Below are 24,238 nucleotides of genomic sequence, written 5' to 3' on the forward strand. Positions count from 1 at the left end.
AGTGTTTAGACCACAAAAATTAGCAAATAAATCAAATATTGTGTTTTTTTGTCTTTAGAGAGCTGGTTTAAGAACAATACCATTAGTCCAACCCTCCCATCGCCATCCTCGTTCCTCCCCAGAGAGTAAATACTGGGTGTGAGTACTTGAACACCTGTTTACTATGCATTCTCACATAATATACAAGAACATATAGAAACAAAAACACATTGCTATATTTCGTTTTGTTTTACATAAGTAGATCACTCTGCATAAAATTTTCTGCTGTTGCTTTCTTCACTCTTCATTATGTTTTGAAATCTTTTCCATGACATTCCCCATACATCTAACTTCTTTTACACTGTTGTATAGTTTTCCACATTGGGGATGTATCCTAAGTTATTTACCCATCTGCCTACCGATAGCTATTTAAATTGCTTTCACATTTTTTGCATTAACATCTTTTTATTGGATCTTTTTATATATGTGCAAATATTTCTCTTGGTGACTACCAAGGATTGAAATTATGTAATGGAAGGTTTGTAGTTTTAACAAATGCTGCCAGATTGCCTTCCAAAACGTCTATCCTAGTTTACACTCCCACCGACAGTGCTCTGAAATCAAAGCACAGGACTGATGCCCTCATGGAAAGGTACCTGCCTTGATTTTCTTCCTGCCTGCTGACTAGTTAATCTAATAAATCAGCTAATTCATTAGCGGCCAATGGTAGTAATTTCGTATCCCTGAGGAGAGTTGTTTTTGGCCAAATAGACTCTAAAATTCTTCATGGTAGACAGGCACCGTCTTCATCTAGGGACTGGTCCAATGCTGGTGATTATTCTCCGGTAATATGTATTCCTCTAATGTTCATCTTCACATCGTGCTTTTCTGTATTTGTTTCATACGTTTTAGGTTATTACACAGATTCCATAAGTAAAATGCATCCAATATCTCAAAAAAGAAAAAGTTGCAGTATTGTTGGTTAAAATATAAAATATGTGTGGAATAAGAGAAATGTCTTAGTAACAATCTCTACTTGGGTTTACTGTTTTCCAGATAGTATACAGGCCTTTTTCAACGTAAGGAATTGTCACAAATGTTCAAAACACATTACTGCGACACATGTTGTATATTACTATATTGCTGCTGAAACAATTGTTTGGAACTATGCTCCCTCTGGTGTAGACTACTTCACTAAAAAAAATTTAACAGCAGCTGGAAGGTAATAATTCAGTGATTGAAATATTTATGATTAAATAAAGATAATGGAACTTTTTTGTAACCAGCTACTCCTGAAAAGGATTTAGGCATCTTATAATTAAAATATATTGATAAAACAAGGATAGAAAAATAATTATTATTAGTTTTTTAAGATTTTATTTATTTATTCATGAGAGACACACACAGAGAGAGAGAGAGGCAGAGACACAGGCAGAGGCAAAAGCAGGCCCCATGTGGGGAACCCGACCTGACGTGGAACTCGAACCCAGGACTCCAGGATCACGCCCTGAGACACAGGCAGCACTAAACCACTGAGCCACCCAGGGATCCCCCCAAAATAATTATATCAATAATTAGAAAATACCGAATCTAAGGATCATTACCACACACAATTTTTCTCTAAATGTCTCAATAGCCAGTGCAAAATAAAACACACAGCTCATTTTTTTCCTAGCAATAAATTAATTTTATTAAATTAAATTTAAATTGATTTATTATATATAGTTCTGAGACATAGTGGATAATGTTATCAATAACAATTTTATAAAAATTCAAAAACATTCCTCATGCATAATTTATGCTTTCCTGCTAAGATCTGAGGATATAATTAATTTCCACTGATATTTTTTATTACTTTTTTTACTCTTTCCTGTGACTATTTTAGTAACCAAAAACTAAGACCAAAATATATTACTGTGGCATCATAATTTAAAAGTGCTCAAAAAGTTTTTCTGATAGTCCAACGGTTATAATTATATCTGCCAACTCAAAGATTACAAGAATTTTAATCCTTCTAGTCTATTGTATGAAAGTTATATGTCAGAAAATATCAAGTTCTAAAATCACCAGGCAATGTTTCCCATGGTATTTATTTTTCTCTAATTTACCCGCAGAAAATTTGAGAAAACTGAGAATGTTATATCAAGTGAATATTTATTCTCTTATATTTTAAGTTCATCAATAAATTTTTCATTCTGTGTGATGGAAATTTTGTATTAACTGTATGAAGGGTATCTGGGCTTAGAGCAAAAATTAGATTCAGAGTTAGGTACAACTCTCATTTTATATCGACTAAAATAAGTATGAAGTAATAGATTTTTTTTCAGCTTGCTTGATTGTCCTGGCTATGGAATTCTACTACTACTTCACTGCTAGGGATCACTTTTTCTCAGGGGACTCCATTTAATTTTATTGTAATATAATTTTAAAATAAGAATGACATCTCCGATCTTAATATTCTTGGATCTCAGCACATAGTTGTTTTAGAGGTGGTGTTTGTGACTACCTGACTGAAAAAATACCCTTTGCTTCAGAAGAAAGTATGTGGATAAACCACCAGGTAGACAGACATGAGTTCTCGTGTACACATGCATAGATAAAAGACTGAAAAGAAATCCACAGAAAGTGTTGCAGTGGTTATATGCAGATAATGGGATTCTGAAGATTTTAACTTTGGGGGGGTCAGTTTTCTTCTTATTTTCCAAATTTTCAATGATGAGCATGCACTGTTTCTGTAAATAAATTACAAGTAATTTAAAAACAGATGTATGTAGATTCTGGCCTTCTTTCCGAATGATCACTGTTAATTGAAAAGTCCTTTGCCTGTTTACTTTCTCTGCACAGTGAATCTCAGCTGTATTTTGAAAAAAGCCCAACTAGAATTGGAGGAACTTACAAAAAACTAGTTTACCGTGAATACACGGATGCTTCCTTCCAAAAACAGAAGGCGAGAGAAAAGCACCTTGGAATCCTTGGTAAAATTCTCTTTATAGCATAAACATCATTTATACATATCCTGTGCAATCAAAATAGTGTTCACATCTCACAGTTTTAGAGATTTCAGCTGTCATCTTATAACCTTATGGAAACAATACACTCTGATTCACCTAATGTTAAACTACATTCTTTTGTTCCTATATATCCAATAAGATTAAGATATTCATGTGATCTCAAGTGATGTCCTAAGACCCGGAACCATCTAGAGCTCTTGCAGTTGGATGCATCTCTGGTTCATGGCATCATCTCTTTGTTCCTAGAAGAAAGTCACTCAAGTAACACACCTGACAATTATGTCTGTGAAAACTGAGCACAATTACCAGTTCTGTTGGTTTCTAGGCCCTATTATTAAGGCAGAAGTGGGACAGATCATCAAGATCACTTTTTATAACAAGGCTTCCGTGCCACTCAGCATTCACCCTCATGGACTACGTTACAACAAGAACAACGAGGGCTCGTTCTACAAAACCCCTGGAAGACGTAAGTAGCACTCGAGGGAACCCAAGCAAGCCACACTGCAATATGACGTCAGCTAGAAAGTAAAATTCCTCCTCAAGTCATTATGCAGCCCACTTTTCAATTCATAACAGCTCTGTGTCCTTATTATGGTGGTAATTTCTTCAGCCCCTTTCAGCTGTCACCCAAAGGTGCTCCAAGGTGAGCCAGATACAGTGCTTGCTCTCAGAGATCGCACAGTCTAGACTAGGGCACTTCTGGTCCTAGGTCCTATTTCTAAAATATTCATTTCTTACTAGGTACTCCTCCACCCTCCTCACATGTAAATCCTGGGAGGACATTTGTCTATACGTGGGAAATTCCAAGAGACGTGGGTCCTACCTCCACGGATCCCAACTGCCTGACCTGGTTATACTATTCCTCGGTAAATATGACAAAAGATGTCAACAGTGGCCTTGTAGGGCCTCTCCTCGTGTGCAGAAATGGAACTCTTGGAAAGAATGGCAAACAGGTGAGTCATGGACCTATGTCCAGATATGCCTTGGTGAGAGGTTGCCTGAGACAGAACTACAGAGGAAAAACAATGCGGCAATGGGCAGTTTCAATTTCTTCTGTGTGCTGATTCTCACGTTCTCTCGTTTTCTCAACTTCAGACCTGTATCTTTCTCTACCCAATGAGCCCTCACCCTAGCATGTTCCAGACACCTTGAATTCCTCTTGACTGCTTGATCTCTTCCTCTCCCTCCAGACAACCACTGCCTGCCTCTCTCTCCTCTACTCTGTCTCTTAGTTGATGACTCCACCCAAGCTAGGACTTCCATCAACAACTCCTTTCTCACCTCCAACATTTAGTCACCAAACTCCCAATATCATTGCCTTATTTGAGGGACCATCACCTCTTTCTGAATTCCTTTAACCTTCTCACTCCCATTTCTACTCTCACCTTATTTCAACATAGCTCCAGATCCCTTCCTTTCAAATCCAACAATAGCACTCTCTACACGAAAAATTCCTCTGCAGTTCGTGGACTCTGAAGTCAGCACATCAGACCCTGTTGATCCCTCCAGATTCATGCCTTGTGTGCAATTCTGGTTCTGCTGCAGAACTGGCTTGTTAGTCCCTGAGTAAGAAAGGCTAATTTACATCTCTTTGATTTTGTCCTCTTCTTTCTCTCCGGACTCACCTTTCCTCACTGCTTTTGCCCGTTAAAAGGGGAGATGTTTTTATTTTTTATTTGTTAAGATTTTATTTATTTATTTGAGAAAGAGAGTATAAGCAGAGGGAGGGGCAAATGGAGAGGGAAATATACCCAGGAATCTTTTTTTTTTTTTAAGATTTTTTTTTTATTCATGAGAGGCACACAGAGAGAACCAGAGACATAGGCAGAGGGAGAAGCAGGCTCCCTGTAGGGACCCCAATGCAGGGCTCGACCCCAGGTTCCCAGAATCACAACTTAAGCCAAAGGCAGATGCTCAACATTGAGCCACCCACGTGCCCCAAAAGGGGAGACGTTTTTAAAACTCCTACTGAAGGTCCCTTCCTGCCCTTCAGACAATATTCACTGACTAAAGTGGTTTCTGCAGGTTACCATAGTTCCCTGTGTATTTTTTCTATTGGAACACTTATCTATTCAATTATATTTGTCAGCCTTTCTGTCCCACTAGACCATAAATTCCTTGAAACCATACACAAGGTTTTATTAATTTTTTGTAATAATCACAGCCCCTCTCTGGCATGTAGTAGGTACTCAATAAATGTTTAAGGAATGAATTTCCCTTGTTCCCCATTCACAAGTGATCTAATATCCAATTTCTTTTTTGCATTTGTAATTTATAAGGTAATAAAGCCTAATAAATCTCCCCAAATAAATATATATATAACTGAATGTATATTTTATTTGAAAATGACTGGGTGGCAGGCACTGAGGGGGGCACTTGACGGGATGAGCACTGGGTGTTATTCTGTATGTTGGCAAATTGAACACCAATACAAAATAAATTTCTTATTAAAAAAATAATAAATAAAAAATCATAATCAGAAAAAAAGAAAATGAGATGATATATTAACAGGCATCCACAGAATAGAAGCATTACAAATCTCATAATTCTTATAGTACATATATAATTTCTTCATAAATGCTAAAAATGCAGACTTTCTAGAATTGAAAACATTTTATTTAACTCACTTTCTACAAAGCATCCTATGAAAAGCCACTATAATCGCCTATGATCATACAGTTTAATGAAGTTCAGCAGTATGAATTCCCAGAGTAAAAGCTTTATATGAAAACAGCTGTAGATAATTCTCCTAACTTCATTCTGTGATCAATCCATTCAGTGGGATTCATGCCTTTATCCATGCTGGGGTTTTCCAGGAGTATCAAAAAACTTTGTATAGGAAATCCTGTATGCAGATCAACCATCTGACTAGATCTTGTAGACAGAGCATTAAGATTTGGGGGCTATTTCTTTTTCTATTCTTATTCACAGAAAGGAAAAGACAAAGAGTTTTACCTGCTTGCCACGATATTTGATGAAAATGAAAATTATCTCTTGGATGAAAATATCAAAACCTTTATCAAAAACCCTGAAAATGTGAATAAAAAGGATCCAGACTTCAAAGAGTCCAACAAGATGCACTGTAAGGGAACATACAATTTACAAGATACACATATTAAGCACTTGTTTAATTTCATTATGTCTAAAGAATTACAGATTAAAAAAGACCTACATTTTTGCCCCCAAGGGCTGACTAATATGTTTCACGTTTATTTTAAAGATAATTTCTGAATAAAAATATTATCTACTAGGATGATTACGTTACATGCAATTTACTGAATATTTAACAATGTCTTGTTGGTGGACTATATTGTTTAGCTATTACTAAATGTGAGGTAGAAAAGTCATGTATTTTTCTACTGTCAAATTAATGACATAGGTGGGTGGAATGTTTATTGAGTTGGTTAGTTAGCTGACTGGTTGTTTGGTTGGTTTTTGAAGACTGCAAGTGTAGGGGGAAAGGTCTAGAGTCTAGAGACTCGGACTCTGATCTTAACTGTTCCAAGTATTAGCTTAATGACACTGGACAAGTAATTGCTTCTTTGGCATTAGTTTCTTCGTATCTCAAAGGAAGGAGTTAATTCAGATAATCTTGAGATTCTTACATGATTGAGCTGCCTTATGATTAATCCTTTGTGGAATTTGAAGGGATGCCAATTATCAAAAAATTAAATATTCTTTTCTTTGTCACAAATGTCTTCTAGCCATAAACGGATACATGTATGGAAATCTGCCTGGATTGGATATGTGCTTAGGAGACAACGTTTCATGGCACGTTCTTAGTGTGGGATCCGTAAAAGACTTACATGGGATATATTTTTCAGGAAATACCTTTACTTCCTTAGGATCAAGGGATGACACCATAGCTCTGTTTCCCCACACCTCCCAGACACTTTTTATGACACCCGATTCCATAGGTAAGTAGTAGATCTTCTCTTTTAGACTGAAACATGTCAAGATTATGAAAAGCAGTGTCTTTACATGCGCTGAATATTGTTTGTACAGAAAAAAAGGAACTCATATGTAAGCAATACTTAAAAAGCCTTTCCCCTGCTCCATTTAATTTATAGGAGCGGTAATATAGCATTTCCCAGGTCACAAAATCACCTTCACCCCTCTCGGTTTTCTCTTCCTGGCCTCCAGACTCTAAATCAACCCACACTCCTCAAAAGTGATGAAGATTTTTTTTTTTTAAATCTGCTTTCACTCTGTTATCTACTCCATTTCTTATTCTTCTATCCATTTGTTTCCCAGACCTGCCTTCTGCTTTTGCCTTTTCTCTAGCCCTCTCCTTGCTGGCTTAGCATTCTAGGGAAATGTTCTCATTTCAGTGAGGTCAATTGCTGGGGCAAAATTTTTTTAAAAGGCACCCCCTATTAGAAAATTGCTAGAGGGGATCCCTGGGTGGCGCAGCGGTTTGGTGCCTGCCTTTGGCTCAGGGTGTGATCCTGGGGACCCGGGATCGAATCCCATGTCGGGCTCCCAGTGCATGGAGCCTGCTTCTCTCTCTGCCTCTCTCTCTCGCTGTGTGCCTATCATAAATAAAAAATTAAAAAAAATTTTTTAAAAAGAAAGAAAATTGCTAGAGGCATCAGAGGAGCCTCCCCTCTGCTCTGAGCTTAATACCACCGTTTGTAAAATAGGGATTGCAATATTTTACAATCCACAAAAAGGAATAGACAGGGAGCAGGTGAGATAGATGTAGCACAAAATGCCTGGCATATGTTAGATGTTCAATAAAATCTTAGTTCCTTCGTTTATCCTGCAGATACACCTTCACCAAAATCAAATAAATAAATAAAATAAAAGTCCATACATCTTGATCAAAAGCTAGTGGCACCAAATCAAACGCTGGCTATACAATAAGCTAGCTACTCCATAAATGCCACAGATTGGTATCTGAATTCTTTGTGACACCACAGATTCATTTGATTACATTTTCTATGTTTAAAAAGTTTTTCTTTTACTTTTCAAATAAATAGAACCTGTGATTAAGAGCACTGGCTCTCCTCTCTGCCCTGTGCCCTCGTTAGGTGGCAAGCAGTTTCCTGCCTCTGCCCGCCCCACTTCTTCCTCTCCTTTCCCTTGGAGACGTTTTCCTGGAAAAAAAAAAAAAAAAAAGAAAGAAAGAAAGAAAGAAAGAAAGAAAGAAAGAAAGAAAGAAAGAAAGAAAGAAAGAAAGAAAGAAAGAAAGAAAAAAGAAAAAGAAAAAATATTGCTGTGCTCGTCATCTCTTTCCTTAACAATATCAGCTGCAGTAAAAGTGTGGAGACACCTGCTATGTGTCAAGTGCTGTGCTACATGGGCGTCAGTTCATTCTAAACAAATACTTCTTCCCAAACCCTTGAGTCTGACGGGTTGATCCTTGCCAGTCTTCCTGAAAGACAACCTGAATTCAGGTGGAATTTACTGGTAGGAACCAGGCTGGAGTTTTTTCACTGTGGTCATTGCCTGGGGATTTGAAAGTGTGATTCTGAGGCTTTCTACTTCCTGTCACCACCCCGTCACCACCCCACTGCTGCCACTCCGATCCAAGCTGCACCATCGCTCATGGATTACCCTCTCAGCATCCTAACAGTTCTCGTTCCTTCCACGCTTGCCCACTACCATCCGTTCTCAGCACAGCTGTCAGTGTCCCTATCACTCATCAGCTCAAAATCCCACAATGGCCCCCCATTTCACAGAGCTACAGGCTTTCAGTGGCCCCCAGGCCCCCACCCCTCCCACCTGCACCAAGCTTGTCTCCTCTCCCACTTGCTCACTCCACTCCAGACACACAGGCCTCTTGAATGGTCTGCACACACGCCAAGCAGGCCCTCAGCTTGGGGATTTTGCTGTGTGTTTCCTCTACCTGGATTGCTCTTTCCCTGGGCCCAACACTCACTTCTCATCTTTGTCCAAGTGTCACCTCCCATCAAGGCCTACCTTGATCATCCCATAATATATTGCTCATTGCTCCCTGGAACTTCCCCCCGCCCCACCCCACCCCGCCCAGGATTCTCAATCCTTCTGACATGGTTCTGCCTTTCTCTTTAATCCATAGCGCTCATCAGCCTCCAACCTATGAAAACATCACCTGCTATGTCTTGTTTATCTCGACAATACCCACCATGCAATATAAACCCCAAGGGCAAGCATTTTCTTAACCATTTTGCTCACTGGTGTTTCCCAAGTGCCTAGAACAAGCCTGGCATGAAGAAGTATCTGTCAAATTAAGGGAAAAAAGAATCAATGGACTATCCTACTATATTACATTTGGGAGTATATGTCTTACAGATGACTTCTTAGAGAAAAGAAATCTCAATGCAAAGCTTTATGCATTCTTTTCTTACTCATCTTTAGGAACTTTTGATGTGGTTTGTATAACGACAGAGCACTATGAAGGAGGCATGAAACATAAATATGACGTGAGGCAATGTGCGGAGTCAAACCCTGATCAAACACAGTATGAGGAAGCGAAAACCATTTATATCGCTGCGGAGGAAATTGTGTGGGATTATTCTCCTAGCAGGAAGTGGGAGAAACGACTGCAGCATTTACAAGGAGAGAAGTATGGCAATAACTTCCGTCTCTAACCAACAGGAGTTCTTTCTGGGAGTCCTCCACCCTCTCTTTCCAGCCTTACAAAAATGTGTGAACGTGTGTGCATGTGTTGTGTATTTGTTTGCTATGTGAGTGATGGGTGTGTGCGTGGTAGGTTTGAGGATGCTTAGGATTCATCCCATTACAAATAACTTCACAATGTATCTGTGTGTCTTACCTTCAATTATAAATGGCTTCAATTCTTTCTAAAAATCTGCGTCACTTACTTCTGTGCTTTATTTCTTGCTGTGTTTCTTTTCATTCCTTGCATCCAGTCTGGCTGGTGTGTGATATCATCCAACCTGACCACTCTGAGGTGTAATAAACATCACTTCAACTACCTTCAACATTTGGCAGCAGTCAGGTTTTCCTTTTGTCTTCGTTTGTTTCTGTCAATCTCTCTTCTAGGAGCCTCTATTGGCAGACCCTTGTTTTTCTTTTTGTAGCACTTGATTTCTTTTTCTGATTTTCACTTTTACTATTTATTCATATATCAAAACTAAAATTTCATCCACAAAACATGTTTTAAAGTACAGAATTTATCCAACAGTCTTGCCAGTATTAATAAATTTTTTAAGAAGAATTACTTTCCGAGGTAAAGTAGCCTCTAAATATTAATCAATTGTGTTGTTTCATTAAGGAGTTCTTCCAAATGACAATTTGCCTAACTCAATGGTGAAACTAGTTCTTCCATATGACAGTTTCCTAACTTAATGGTTAAACTAGCTAACTTTGTGGGGTTTTTTGTTTTGTTTTTATTTCCTTAAAGTAAAACGAGCATATATTTGGATAGAATTGGGACGTATCTTGGGTCCAAATACAAGAAAGTCATATACCGTCAGTATGATGATATCACGTTCGAGAATCTAACACAAAGAAATGAAGATGAAAAACATCTGGACATACTAGGTATTAATATACAATCAGACTGATCTTCACGTTTTTCTTCTTGTCCTCAGCCACCAGAGACTGTTGTACACATTGGGATATTGTCAACCTCCATCTTAACAGAGGAAAGTGCCTATAATGCTAATTCTAATTTGTTTGCTAATAGGCACTTTTAGTGTGAAAAGAGAATTGATTTAAGTGTTGTTTCATGGAAACTGAAAAGACCATGGAAAGTTAATGTGTCAGTTTCAGATTACCTGGCTTCTTAGCCGCAGGACTCAAGAACTCCAGAGAGCTTAGAAGTAGCATTTTGAGATCATTTCACTGTTAAAATGAAGCCCAGAAGCCCTGCTATAGTGAGGAGGGGGATCTCTTTGTTTAAATTTAAGTGTTTAATTTAAACATTTAAAGTTTCATCTTCTTTCCAAGAGTGAGGAAAAGTATAGCCCTTTCTTCCACCCTTGACAGGTCAGCTAGGAAAATCACAAGTCACCCCCAAGCACCTACATGTAACATTTCCCTAAATCACACAGCGTTTGCAGAGGTCACATGATGTGTTCATATGTCAATGACATTTCTGTATGTTGCATGGTATTTCCAGAAGTCAAATGGCATTTCCATATGGTCAAATTTTATTTGGGTCTTGATATTTGTGTGTCTATTGTATCTTCTTCTTCTTAAATATTTTATTTATTTATTTATTTATTTATTTATTTATTTATTTGAGAGAGAGAGAATGCAGAAGCATGCATCAAGGGAGGAACAGAGGGAGAGGGAGGGGGAGAGAATCTCAAGTAGATCCCGCACTGAGCAAGAGGCCTAACACGGTGCTCGATCTCAGACTCCGAGATCATGACCTGAACTGAAAAGCAAGAGTCACATACTGACTGAGCCACCCAGGTGCCCCTATTGTGGACTGTTTTCTGGTGTGGGACCCTGAGAAGATGGATTTACATGCTGTTGAGAAATTCTTGTTCTTCTTGGATCCTCATTGGCCTCTTGAGCTTGTCTCTTTGGAACCCCCAGAAAGTGGCTGTGCTATCCAATTCCCACTGCTATTGGGTGTGACCCTATCTTTAATAACAGCAGGATGTTAGTTTTCACTAGGATTCTAGCTGACTGCAACAAGATAAGTAATACAATGTGACCCTCTAGATTCCATTATGATTTATCCAAAAAAATAATGAACCACTTTATGGAAAAGGTAAAAACAATTCTCTAGTGTTTGGGAAGATGGAATAGCCATGCGGACAAAGAGAGGATGTCCCAAGCTAGCATCTAATGTCCAATAGGTATCTTCAGGGCTCTTATTTCAACATTTATAGTGCAAGTTTGAAGAGAATTCTTACTGCTTAGTTGTTCATATCAAAACCATCTCTGTTTCATAATTTTTAGAGTCACTGATATAACCTGCTTCTACAAAGAAAGAAGATTTAAAACAGTTTTTTTTACCTCCAGTTCTTGGCCTGGAATGGTTGGGAGAGAGAGTACAATGAAGGGGTCTTCAGTCTTGAGAGGAAAAAAAATCACTTTGGGTCAATAAAAAGGCCTTCCAGCTCCTCCTAACTCTCCACTAGGGTCAAAGGGGAAAAGGATAAAAGGCTTAAGTGATAAGATTGGTCAAGAAAGAAAAGAAAATATTTCATTTCTAAATTGTGGGTTTTCATAGGCATTAACTGATGCTCATCAAAGTTAAGTTTTCTAGAGACTTAAGTTTTCAAGGCAAAAACCATGTTTCATAAACCATCAATAATCCACTTGTTTAAAAGTATGTTTTATTTGGCTGCATGTTAAGGAAAAAGGATAAAAATAAGTTGCTGTGTAAATACTTAAGAGGACAGATGACTCATAATTTAAAATAAATAACAATTTCCACACATTTTCCTTTTTATATCCCCCAGGTCCTTTAATATTTCTCACTCCTGGTCAAAAAATCCGAATTATCTTTAAAAATAAAGCCTCAAGACCATATTCAATTCATGCTCATGGAGTGAAAACAAACTATTCCACTGTTGTTCCAACACAGCCAGGTAACTGCTTTGGGACAGAGAAAAGCTTCAAAGTTTTGAAGCAGGACTATGTGCTAATATTCTTTCTTAAGTATGGGTGTGGTTCTAGATGACAGAGACCAGTGGACTAGTAGGAAGGGTCTAAAGAAGGAGTTTGGGAGCGAGGTCCTTTTGCAAGTCTTGAGTTTGCTTCCAGGATGGGTTCCATGTACAAAACTCCCCAGTGTCTACAATTCTTTTCTAGAACCACCTACCCTCCCATCTCTCCACCATCCAGCTGCCAGGTATTCTTAGGCTATGCCCCATCTCTCCAATTCAAGTGCTAGAGTAGGAGTTGAGTATAGGAGGCAGTGTGTGAAGAAGGGAGCGGGAGAAAGAGAGCCACTAAGAGAAAATAATGGACTTCATGTATTAACATTCCTATGGTGTCACCACTATACAGTATGGCATTCCACAGACCTCAGACAAAAACAAATACTTTTTAATATAAATGCCCAGGAAGTAGACTCTGAAGCAAAAATTTGTGGGAAGATAGTGTTCTTGAGATCAAAGCCTATGGAGAGAAAGACAACGAAACAGAATCGGGCAGGGGGAGAGCTTAAGCAGAGACATAGCCTAATAGAAATCACAGCCACCCCTAGAAGTTCCAAAGAGAGGGTAGCACTCAGCAGTCCTGAGTTGGGGTGAGGAAGCTGGGCCTCTCTGTCCATGAATCTGTCATTGGATGTAAGCTTGGGTGAGGTGGCTCTCTTCCACCAAGGCTGTCTTGGAAGGAAGTGGACAGCCTGTGGAGCAAAGATTCCTTCATTCTTAAATGGGGAACCTGAGAGGGGCATCCAGAATGTCTACCATAGTTGCCTACCGAAACAACTAGTTCTGGGAGTTAGGGGAATCAAGGAAAGACCTAAATTCAGAAAGAAAAGGTGTGTGGGGCAGAGGGATGGAAGAGAGATTTTGTTTTTGTTTTGTTTTGTTTTGTTTTGTTTTGAGATTTTGATGGCAAGTGAAATATTCCCTTTTGATTTTAAAAAAGAGACAGTCCCACAGTAGTACCAACATGAATCTCCTATCAAGGGAGTTCGCAAGTCAGCACTCTGTTCTCATTAGTCAGAGAAGGATCGCATTGCTTACATTCCACAAACACTTCTGAGTACCTGCTGTGCCCAGGCACTGTGTGGTGCCCTGGAAGGAGAGGGTTGGTACTAAGTAGATTGATTGTTAAAGATTTGGAAGCAGGGAAGTTGGGGATAGGATCAGTTAGTGGAAGCGCTTAGGAAAATGAATTTAAGCCTCTGGAAGTGGGGGGATATGCAAGATTATATAGCAAGGGGCAGGAGTGGAAGGAGGTATCCAAAAGACCTTTTCCGAAATAGGCATAGGATTTAGATTCAGTGGGGCTAATGCAACTGCTTTGGGAGCAGGGAAGAGGCACATGTGATCTATACATTGGAAGGTTCAGCTGATATTCAAAACAAATCTGTCACGTTTCAAAGCCTGAGATACCTTCACTACAATAAATATTTGTTGAACAAATGAGTTAGATATGTAGTGACTGACATTTTTCAATGGCAAAATCATTCTAAGGTTTCCATTCAATAACCCTGGGAACATAATAGCCAGCAGTGATGGTTACATCAACTTCACCCTGTGACCCAAGTAATGCTTTATTTGAACTATCTTATCTAATCCCTAAATTCTCATTTTATGTGCAGCAGGAAGCAGAAACTCAGAAACTATAAACACATGGGCAAAGCTAGGAGCAGGAGAGCCAGAAGTGAAAACTAGGACTGTGCTGCTCGATATCTGTATGGCTTTGGGGTTTGCTCATTATCTGCTTCTCCATAAAAACAAGTGCTTTAAAAGATTCTGTTTATATACACTGCATTTGTCTATTTTAGGAGAGCTCCAAACATACATTTGGCAGATTCCTGAGAGATCTGGTCCTGCCTCAAAGGACTTTGAGTGCATACCTTGGTTTTACTATTCGACCGTGGATGTGATTAAGGTACACTTTAAATCAAGTCATAGTTTTTCTCCTATCTCCTCTTAGAAATTATAATAGAAGAAAGAAGGAATTTATGTGTGTTTAAAAAAACTTACTTCTATGTAATCTTTCTTTTAAGTAGCCTCAATACTGCTCAGCTTTTAATTCTACAGAGATTTGCATTTTTCCAAGAGCAAAGTCATTGCATTATGATTATATCGATTCATGACATTTTCCAAAGTGTCACTGTGAATAGGAAAATGTAATAATCCTCTCCTTTGTCTTGTTGGATTTGGATTACAGAAAACAAAGCATGGAGTTAAAAGTCTCTAATTAATGAGAAATAAACACATGCGTATGTATATTTTTTTTAAAGCATCAACTCTGGAGTTCAGTTTATTTTCATTTAGCAACAACAACAAAAGTTTCAACTCCAAACTTTTAGTTACTTTGGCACACTCTCTGCCCAGAACAAGAATCTACACAGACATTCAACTCAAAACCAGAATGAGTACAAACAAACCAAGGCTCCCAGCTGAAAGCGGCTCTGGGGGCAGAGGCATCACAGGGCAAAGGATTTAAGACCTTTAGACTTTGCTGCCAACCAACTCCAATGCCAAGAAATTCTAATTAAAAACAAAACTCTCGGCTTTGTTTTTGTTTTTTTTTAATTAAAATTTCAAAAATAGAGCTAAATCCACCAAGGAATGTGACTAAAATCTCTCTTAGGAGTTAGTTGTTCTCTTCAGACTTCAAATCGAATGAGTGAGATGACAGTTTCCTTAGTCAAGGATTTAACATGTCAAACATTTTCTTCCTCACTCTCAGAATCCTAATAACTAAAAACTCAGGATCTGAACCTTCTAGAACTCAATGTTGATTCTCCTCATTTCACTGGTTGGGGGAAATTTTTAGTTGGGGGCACAGCGGATAATCTTGCTTTGCCTCTCCAGGATCTGAACAGTGGACTGGTAGGCCCTTTGATCGTATGTCGCAAAAACACCAAAGCCAGCATAGTTCACCGTGTGCTCCACTTTATGATTTTTAATGAGAACAAATCCTGGTACTTTGAAGAAAATGTCAATACCTATTCTCCAGCTCCGAACAACATAGACAGGAATGATGAACAGTTTGACCTCAGCAACCAAATGCACGGTAATGTCTACTAGCTGACTCAGCAACCATAGCCAGTAGGTTGTTTCACACAAAAGGAACGAATGAAGGGCCACACTTGTCAAACTCAGTAGTTGAGAGAAGGCAATTGCATAGGGCCATTGTGTAGATCACATGGACCAAGGGTTGGCAAACTTCTTCCATACGGGCCCAGATAGTAAAGAGTTTAGACTTGTAAACCACACAGTCTCTACCATAGGCTCTATTTCACTCTGCACAAAGGCACCCACAGACAAGATGTAAAGAAATGCAAGTGGCTACCAGCCAGTAAGACTTCTTTTATGGACACTGAAATGTGTATTTCATGTAATTTTCATGTGTTGGGAAATATTCTGTTTTGTGTGCTTGTTTGTTTTCAACCACTTAGAAATTTAAAAACCATCCTTTACTTTTGGGCCATAGAAAAACAGGAGGCAAGAGGGCTGGATCTGGCCTAAGGGCTGTAGACTTAGCAGCGAGGCAAATTCCAATGCTTCTGGAACCATGCGGGTGATGTAAAACTAAGAATATCAGCTATCATTTCTAGACAACTTTCCTACACACTTTTCTAAGTATTTTACCTAGGTGAACTTAGAGAGAGGTGGAGCTTGTGGCAAACTGGAGAGCACATGACCCCATCCAATCTTCCCACCAGGCAGCACTTCAAAAAACCCCATGCTCATCAACCAAAATTCTTTGATAGGTGGTTTGTGACTAAGCACGTCCTGTTTATGTCCTCCCTCGCATCTAGAATCATAGTAATGAGACAAGTATTCAAAGAGAAAGCACATAAACAATTTCACTTAGCCACAGTCACATTCAGTTGGACTTTGAAGGTCCCAGGCCTTTCACCTGAGGAAGCTCAGGGACTAGATAAGGGATCCTTACGTAAGGCAAATGCAAATGTTACCTTTTTCAATTTCTTCATTTTTTTCCCCCAAGACACATATAGTAAATTTGAAATTAATTCAAGGATTGCATCCTTGTTACACATCACCTTTTAATAAGCCTTGTAGAGGGCACAGAGCACCATACTGGTGCTAGGGAGGTAAAAAGGCCATAAGATGAGGCATCTTCCCTCAAAGTGTTCACAGCACAGGGCCAGCACCCTTCTGCCTTGCTATAGTGCAAGGCCGACTTGGGGGTTGGGGTGGGGATGCTGTCACAGAAACATAAACACAGTGCTGCGCTTTAAATTCTTATTTGGAAGAAAGTTTTCATGAAGGGGAGGGAACTTTTTATGTATTCATTTTATTTATTTATTCAAAAGAGACACACAGAGAGAGGGAGGGAGAGAAGACCTAGTAAATCATAATCTGCATGTGAACAAGATTCTCAGGCCACAAGCATATTAAAGTCTGGGAAGCAAGGTCTAAGGACAAGTCTCCTAGTTTTTTTGTTTGTTTGTTTCCATCCTTCCATTGGCTTAAAGTGTTAGAACCCAACCTTCAGGGATGCCTGGATGGCTCAGTGGCTGAGTGTCTGCATTTGGCTCGGGGTGTGATCTCAGGGTCCTGGGATCGAGTCCCACATTAGGCTCCCTGCGTGGAGCCTGCTTCTCCCTCTGCCTGTGTCTCTGCCTCTCTCTCTGTGTCTCAAATAAATAAATAAATAAATAAATAAATAAAATGAACCCAACTTCCATCGATATATGGTTATAAATTATATATTTGTACCACTACATTAATGCATTTTTTAGTGCTTCGAAAGGTGAACACAAAATAAAAAAGTAAAAAGGAGAATATATATATAATTATATGTATTTTATATATATAATTAAATTAATATTTTCTTCCTATTACCTTTGGGAAGCCATACTTACAGAGGATTGGAGAGAGAGAGAGGGAAAGACAAAAGGCCTGGACCTCAGCTAAATGGCCATTCTAGCCATACCAGTGACAAATCACGAAGGTCTGACTTAGAGTAGTTAGAGAGGAACACATTCAATATCTAAGCTTCTTGTGATCACTTTAAATATGCTTTAAATATGCAGACACATTTAAATATCCATCCATTTAAGTACCCGTAGTTGTGAAATATTCTACTCCAACCCAATTATGTTAAAGCAAAGTCAATGCCTCATTTCCTCAGGCAAGATAAACTCCTCTAGAATTAGACTCATCCGTGAATGGTTGGCTTGGTCACGTTTAACAGCTTCCTTACGCTGACTTGAAAATCCTCATGGACTCTGAAAACATCTGTGATACTTTCTATGAGGTGTTGCTTGTTTGTTTTAAAACCTATATTATTTTAAATCTTTGTTGAATATAACAAATTGTGTCCCTCCATAGCAATTAACGGAAGAATGTTTGGAAATAACCAAGGTCTGACGTTCCACGTTGGGGATGAAGTGAATTGGTACCTGATTGGCATGGGGGGTGAATTTGACCTTCACACTGTTCACTTTCATGGCCACAGCTTTGAATACACGGTAAGAGCCTTGGGCAGCTTCATTTCATTATTGTCATGTCTTATAAAGCAGTTACTGGGGCAGCATGGCAGGATAATAACTAGAAAGTTCTGGGTCAAGCCAGCCAGAACTGAAGTTCAATACCTACAATCTATAATATATCAGGTGCATGTACATAATTACAGCTCTTTGTGTCCCATGGACACTTAGTAAATGCTTTTGAATGCATGAAGTGCATTTCTCACTCTAAGTATTAATTAATAGGTAAATAAGACTTGTATGATCATCTTTAGTTTTATTCTTTCTACCCCAACTTTTTTTCAAAACTTTAGTAACATAAAAGAAAAACACTTTGAACACTCCTATACATTTTGCCACATTTTCTTTCTTTCTCTGTCTTCTGAACATAAATTAAATTGCATCATGCTTCTTCACCCCTATATAGTAAAGCCATGTGCATCATAAAACTAAGGCGAATCTCTGTCCCACTATGATAACATTATCACACCTCCAATGCTAACATTAATTCAAAAATATAATCTATCATATAATCCATTCAAATAGCCTCAGTTGTCCCCAAAATGTCCTTTATAACCATGTGGGTTTAAAAAAAAAATCCAGGATCTAATCATTTATACTTCGCATTTGGTTGTCATTGTCATATCTCTTTTTTTTTTTTTCTTGATCCTTCATGGCATTTCATTTTTGAAGGGTCCAGGCCAGTTGTTTTGTAGAATGCCCCATAATCTTCCTTGATCTGATAGTTTCCTCATGATTGGATCCACGTCAAGCATTCTTGGTATGAACACTACATAGGTGATATTATGTACTTCCCATGCATCACACCAGAAGGTACATATGCTGTGAACAGGTGCTGATGTTGTTGGGGCATTTGGATAACTTTATTGAGGTGATGCCTACCATTTCTCTTCATTTTAAAAGTACCTTCTTGTAATTAAAAAACAATCTCTGAAGTGATTTTTTTTCACATATTTTATTCTCCAACTCTGTTTCACCTTGTAGTTATAAAAAGGATTCATGGATGATTGTTGCTAGAATCAATTTTTTTACAGTAGAAGTTACAAATGATAGCTTCCCAATTTTATCATTCCTTCAGCATTTTTTATAAAATAAAAATGAGGCATTAGATGACAATTGGCTTTATTGGTAACTTTTCTATAATTATCTTCATCTTTTTCTATTTTAAATATTCTTAGTTTCTTCATACCTCTGAATTGTTTTTCCATCACTCCACCATCATACTCTTTACCATTGTTTTTTTACTGATCACATTTGCCTGGCCATTTCTCTAATTTATTACAAGTATTTTAAGTTTTATCCTTACCCTTTTCAGTATCTGGGCTGTCACTTATTTACTTGAGGAGTATTTTCTAATCTCTTCATCCTAATCCCTTATACAAACATTTAATGTACAATTGAGGACCAATTATATTTCATGCATTTGACACCTCAGATGTTCAGTCCAGCCACTTGGCATAACACAGTCCATCTTTTGGAACAGATGAAAGTTTTACATAGAGCTTTCCTGGATTCTAGATGTATTATATTCAGATCTTCTGTAATGCTTAGGGCCTATCTTAGATAAATTAAATGAGTGTGCATGACTTGATCTGTACAATGCTTTATTGGTAGGCTGCTTTCTTTTCTATTCTTTAATAAACAAATTCTTTCCTCTTAAACTTATTTGTTTTGGCTTAAAAAACTATTTTTAATATTCTAGGGAGTTTTATATGACAAAGTAGACAGAATAATATAACGAACTCCTTTTCCCACCACCCAGGGCCAACAATCATGACCTTCCTCCTGTACTTCAATCTACATTCCCCATACTTTTGAAGGAAAAGCCTTGATATTAGAGTTGTTACTGATAAGTGTTTACAGTAGACTTTAAAAATTAGAACAAAAGAGAGAGATCTAAACTCTAGTTATAGCATTTCACAGTATATTTGATGTTCAGTTCTGATCAGTTACGATCAGAAAATGCCTCTGACATTCCTAGAACCATGCCAAGTGTTGTGTGGTGATGAGAGGGAATCAAAGAGTTAGCTTTCAGGAGCTAGTTCTACATATGTGATTATATTATAAGGCATCAAATTAAGTGGAATTAAGGTAACATTTCTATGATGTTAATTAAAGCCAACCTTTATTAAGTACTTCTTAAGTGCCACATACTATGCTTCGTTCTTGCATGGATTTCTCATTGAAACTTCCCAGAGCTAGGCACTATTTTATCACTGTTTTATAAGGGAATGAAGTGAAGGATTAATAAGACAAAGAACTTTCCTATAAGCAATAATTGGTAGTAGTAGGATTTGAATCCCTGGTTCTCACTCTAGAGTCCCTCACTCCCTTTTTTTTTTTTTTAAGATTTTATTTATTTATTCATGAAAGACACCCAGAGAGAGGCAGAGACATAGATGGAGGGAAAAGCAGGTTCCCTGCAGGGAGCCTGATGTGGGACTCAATTCCAGAACCCCAGGATCATGACCTGAGCCGAAGGCAGACGCTAAAACGCTGAGCCACCCAGGCATCCCTAGAGTCCTCACTCTTAACCTCTTCACAAAACTGCTCTTTTCAGAACAATCCTATTACATTTAAGAAACAAAATGAACAAACAAAGAAAAAAGGCAAACAGAAAAACAGACTCAATACAGAAAACAACTGGTGATTGCCAGAGGAGAGGTGGGTAGGAGGATGAGTGAAAAAAAGGAGATTAAGAGCATTGAGAAAGGTATAGAATTGTTGAATTGCTATATTGTACACCTGAAACTAATATAACACTGTATGTTAACTATACTTGTATTTAAGATAAAAAGAATAATCTTATTAATACCACAGAGCCTAGTACCAGCATGTCAGCTCTAGCCACTCACCCCAAACTTATCTCAGATGATGATGAATAGTCTTTTCCCTTGAGGTGGAATTTAATTACTCCAGCGTTAATGCAGCCTCTGGGCTCTGCTCTCTGGAACTCCCGGGTACAGTAAAGCAGCCCTGTAGGGTTACTCACTTGGTCTTGGAATAGCCAGTCCCCTGTTCCATAAGGTCATGGTATCCCTTGATGCCATGCTCCAGGTACATAGTGCACATCTACTGGTGCCTTCCTTGAACATGGTCAATTCTTAGTTAAAATGATTTTGTATTGTTCTCTACATTTTATGGCATCTTAGAAATGTATCCAGGCCACCCATTTTGTTGTCACTGTAGATGTAAGATGAATCTTCCTAAATAACAGTGACTGAGGCCCCAATCTGCAGCCAGTGGAAAACCTTACTCTCTTCTGTCCAGTATCTCCAGGGTATCTTGAGAGCCTGTTTTTCCCACTGTCACTTTCTGCTTCTGCTCATCTCCCTTACCTCTTGCCTCCCATGGCTGGTGTTTTCTTAATTTTGTGCATCTCAGGAACGGAACACAGGCTCATTTCCTCTGACTCTCCTTAACAACCACAAAAACAAGGCCATTGTGGGTCATAGACTCTTAGTGAAAGTTTGGAGGTAGATGAAGGCTCTTTTTCCCTCGATATTACACAGTGAAAGTGTTTATCATTTGACATTAGACACCTCTATCTTCAGGCATCCCTTCCCCATGCTTCACTGAGGAACACTGGCTCTCCACCTTTTCTACTGACACTCAGGACTTCTTTTCTCACACTCTTACCTCTCCATGCTTGTTTGACATCTGTCCTCTCCTTGAATCATCCCAGATGCCATCTTGAGCTACACTCTTCAAAACACCCCCACCCTCCAAATACATCCCATTGCATTATTCAGAGCAATTCATCTCCCTCCTATGCTCTTCCAAATCCATCCTAATCCAGCCATGCCGGGCCCTGGGGCTTCATCTTTCAAAATCAAAAGCAGCCTGCAGAGGAGGTAGTCTCCTGAACATCTGGTTCTTTGTTTAAGAGAATAAATAGCCCTTGAGGCCCCCAGTCTTCAGGCCTGACCCCAGAAGGCAGATGAGCTCCTGTCTTTCCTGTAACCATGAGTTTTTTTGATTAGTTACATCTCAAGAATGATCGTTTTCATACAACCAACATCCTTAGTAAGAAATACTTCAGTTAAAACTTTTGGGATTTGTAAAACCAGATGTCTGAAATCTAGAGCATTCTTCTGCAGGAGGTGCAGACAAGGTATCTACACTGATTATGACACAAGATCCCTTTAGAGTTGAGATGTTTCTCTATGGCCTCTCCCTAAAATGTTCTCAGGTTTGCTTCTCCTCTAAACCTTCGATTGAACTCAGAGAGAATGCAAGGTCACCTAATGCTTTCTCATTGTTGTCTTACAAAGTATTTTAGAATTGATAGGATATATAAATGACTAATGCCTTTTATAAATTATTTAATGGTGTTTTGTCTCCTTATTGAGGATATGGGACTGTATCGCTCTGACGTTTATGACCTTCCTCCTGGAGTATATCAGACTGTAAAAATGTATCCAAGAGATGTTGGAACCTGGTTATTTCATTGCCATGTTAGTGTTCACATTGAGGGTGGAATGGAAAGCACTTACACTGTAATTGAATGAAAAGGTAAGCCAAACTAATTTGAAGTGATAGTATTGAAATAAATTCGACGTTTATATAGGTATATCTGATCCACTGAATATTTACATGATCTGACACATTACTCATTTATTCAAATAATACTGTTTTGAGGGGTACCTGGGTGGCTCAGTTGGTTAAGCATCTGACTGTTGATTTCAGCTCAGGTCATGATCTCATGGTTATGAGATCAAGCCCCATGTTGGGCTATGTGCTCAGCTAGGAGTCTGGTTGAGATTCTCTCTCTTCGTCTCTCTTTGCCCCTCCCCCACCATGCTCTCTCACATTTTCTCTCTCTCTCTCAAGTAATAAATCTTAAAAAAATATATTACTGCTTTGAGATGACCAAGAAACTGGTTTTATCTTCTTCCTCAAACTTAGATACCTGTTTCTGATGTGATCAAAGATATTCTAGAGTTAAATGCATTATTTCCAGATTCATATAATATATGCATAAGGATTTGAGCAATTTATAGAAGATGAAACATAAATGCCTATTGAGCCTATAAAGATATTTAGCCTTGTTAATAAGAAATTACTTAAAAATTGCATTTAAACTACAGTCAGATACATTTTTTTGAGTAAGGAAGCTATTGGTTTGGCAAAAATTTATTTTTTTCAAAGATAATGTAACAGTGTGGTGAGATGGGTTCATTGCATATACAGTGGTAGGAAGTATAAAGTGTTTCCACAGCTCTTGAAAGAAACTGAATAATGGTTACATGTTTTTTCATATTCAAGTAACACTTTTTTTCTTCTCATTCCTATCTCCCTTTTCTTCAACACATTTTATAACAACTTTAGGATGAAAATACTATCTTTGTTTCTGAGATTTTCAATAGCTCCTTCATTACTTAGGCTATCCATGAAGTCATTACCCTTTGGTCTCTTGGTACAATGATTGTAATATTTTGATTCAGTTACTCCTTAGAACATGATGAAACTTTCTTTTCCAGAGCACAAATATCTTTCTGATATGAATGTTGACAAGTCCATGAGCAGAGGGAAAGTTGCTGAAGAAGAAAACCAAGGATGAAGGAATTTAGGAGGGCCTGGCTAAAGACTTTCATGGCAATCTCCCAGGAAAACTAGTTTGAAATAAAGTTTTGTTTTTGTTTTTGTTTTTGTCAATTTTGTGTGCAAGCTGCTTCTTCTTTATGTAAACTGTGCCACTGGAGTAGAGTCTGTAGTGGTATAACAAAGTTTACAACATCGCAAAGGGGGTGGCAAAAGGAAAATGAGGGTAGGTACAATCTGAAGTCTAGCTCAGTTAGAAAAAAAAAACACACACAAAAAAAAAAAAAAAAGAAAAAAAAACACACAATCTAAACTGCAACATCAGCAAACAAAAAAAAGTGAAATTCTTATAGCATGGATGAGAATCTGAATCAGTCTTTAAAATGCAAATCCATATATTACTGTTAGACTATAATACAGATTAGAATGTCAGTTTTCCAGAACCAAAAATAAGGACTCATGCTCTGACTCTGTATCTAGCAGTGTTAACATTTGGGATATGTTCTACAAGTAACTGAAAACCCAGCTAAGGGGATTATCAATGGTGTTTGTCTCAAATTTTAAGTAAATCAGGAGGCTGCTAGGATTGGTTCAGCAACTTCATGGTGCAAGGGCCGGTGTCTTTAATGCCCTTGGCCTT

The 24,238-nt window shown here is 38.3% G+C and overlaps 1 protein-coding gene across 1 annotated transcript in view; it reads left to right on the plus strand.

Annotated features, from left to right (window-relative positions):
• LOC140613861 (ceruloplasmin-like) overlaps positions 1–23,712 on the plus strand; it is a 29,582-nt gene extending 5,870 nt beyond the window's left edge. Inside the window, exons 6-19 of the mRNA XM_072792320.1 lie at positions 1,036–1,201; positions 2,824–2,954; positions 3,316–3,456; positions 3,732–3,943; positions 5,922–6,072; positions 6,695–6,907; positions 9,333–9,540; positions 10,342–10,481; positions 12,362–12,490; positions 14,368–14,474; positions 15,407–15,608; positions 17,897–18,036; positions 22,407–22,569; positions 23,538–23,712. Of these exons, the coding sequence (XP_072648421.1) occupies positions 1,036–1,201; positions 2,824–2,954; positions 3,316–3,456; positions 3,732–3,943; positions 5,922–6,072; positions 6,695–6,907; positions 9,333–9,540; positions 10,342–10,481; positions 12,362–12,490; positions 14,368–14,474; positions 15,407–15,608; positions 17,897–18,036; positions 22,407–22,565 (2,099 nt within the window). The 3' untranslated portion in view covers positions 22,566–22,569; positions 23,538–23,712. The remainder of the gene's footprint in view (positions 1–1,035; positions 1,202–2,823; positions 2,955–3,315; positions 3,457–3,731; positions 3,944–5,921; positions 6,073–6,694; positions 6,908–9,332; positions 9,541–10,341; positions 10,482–12,361; positions 12,491–14,367; positions 14,475–15,406; positions 15,609–17,896; positions 18,037–22,406; positions 22,570–23,537) is intronic.
• The last annotated feature ends 526 nt before the right edge of the window (positions 23,713–24,238 follow it).

This window comes from Canis lupus, chromosome 22, assembly GCF_048164855.1.
Source record: "Canis lupus baileyi chromosome 22, mCanLup2.hap1, whole genome shotgun sequence".
In the NCBI taxonomy this organism is placed as follows: Eukaryota; Metazoa; Chordata; class Mammalia; order Carnivora; family Canidae; genus Canis; species Canis lupus.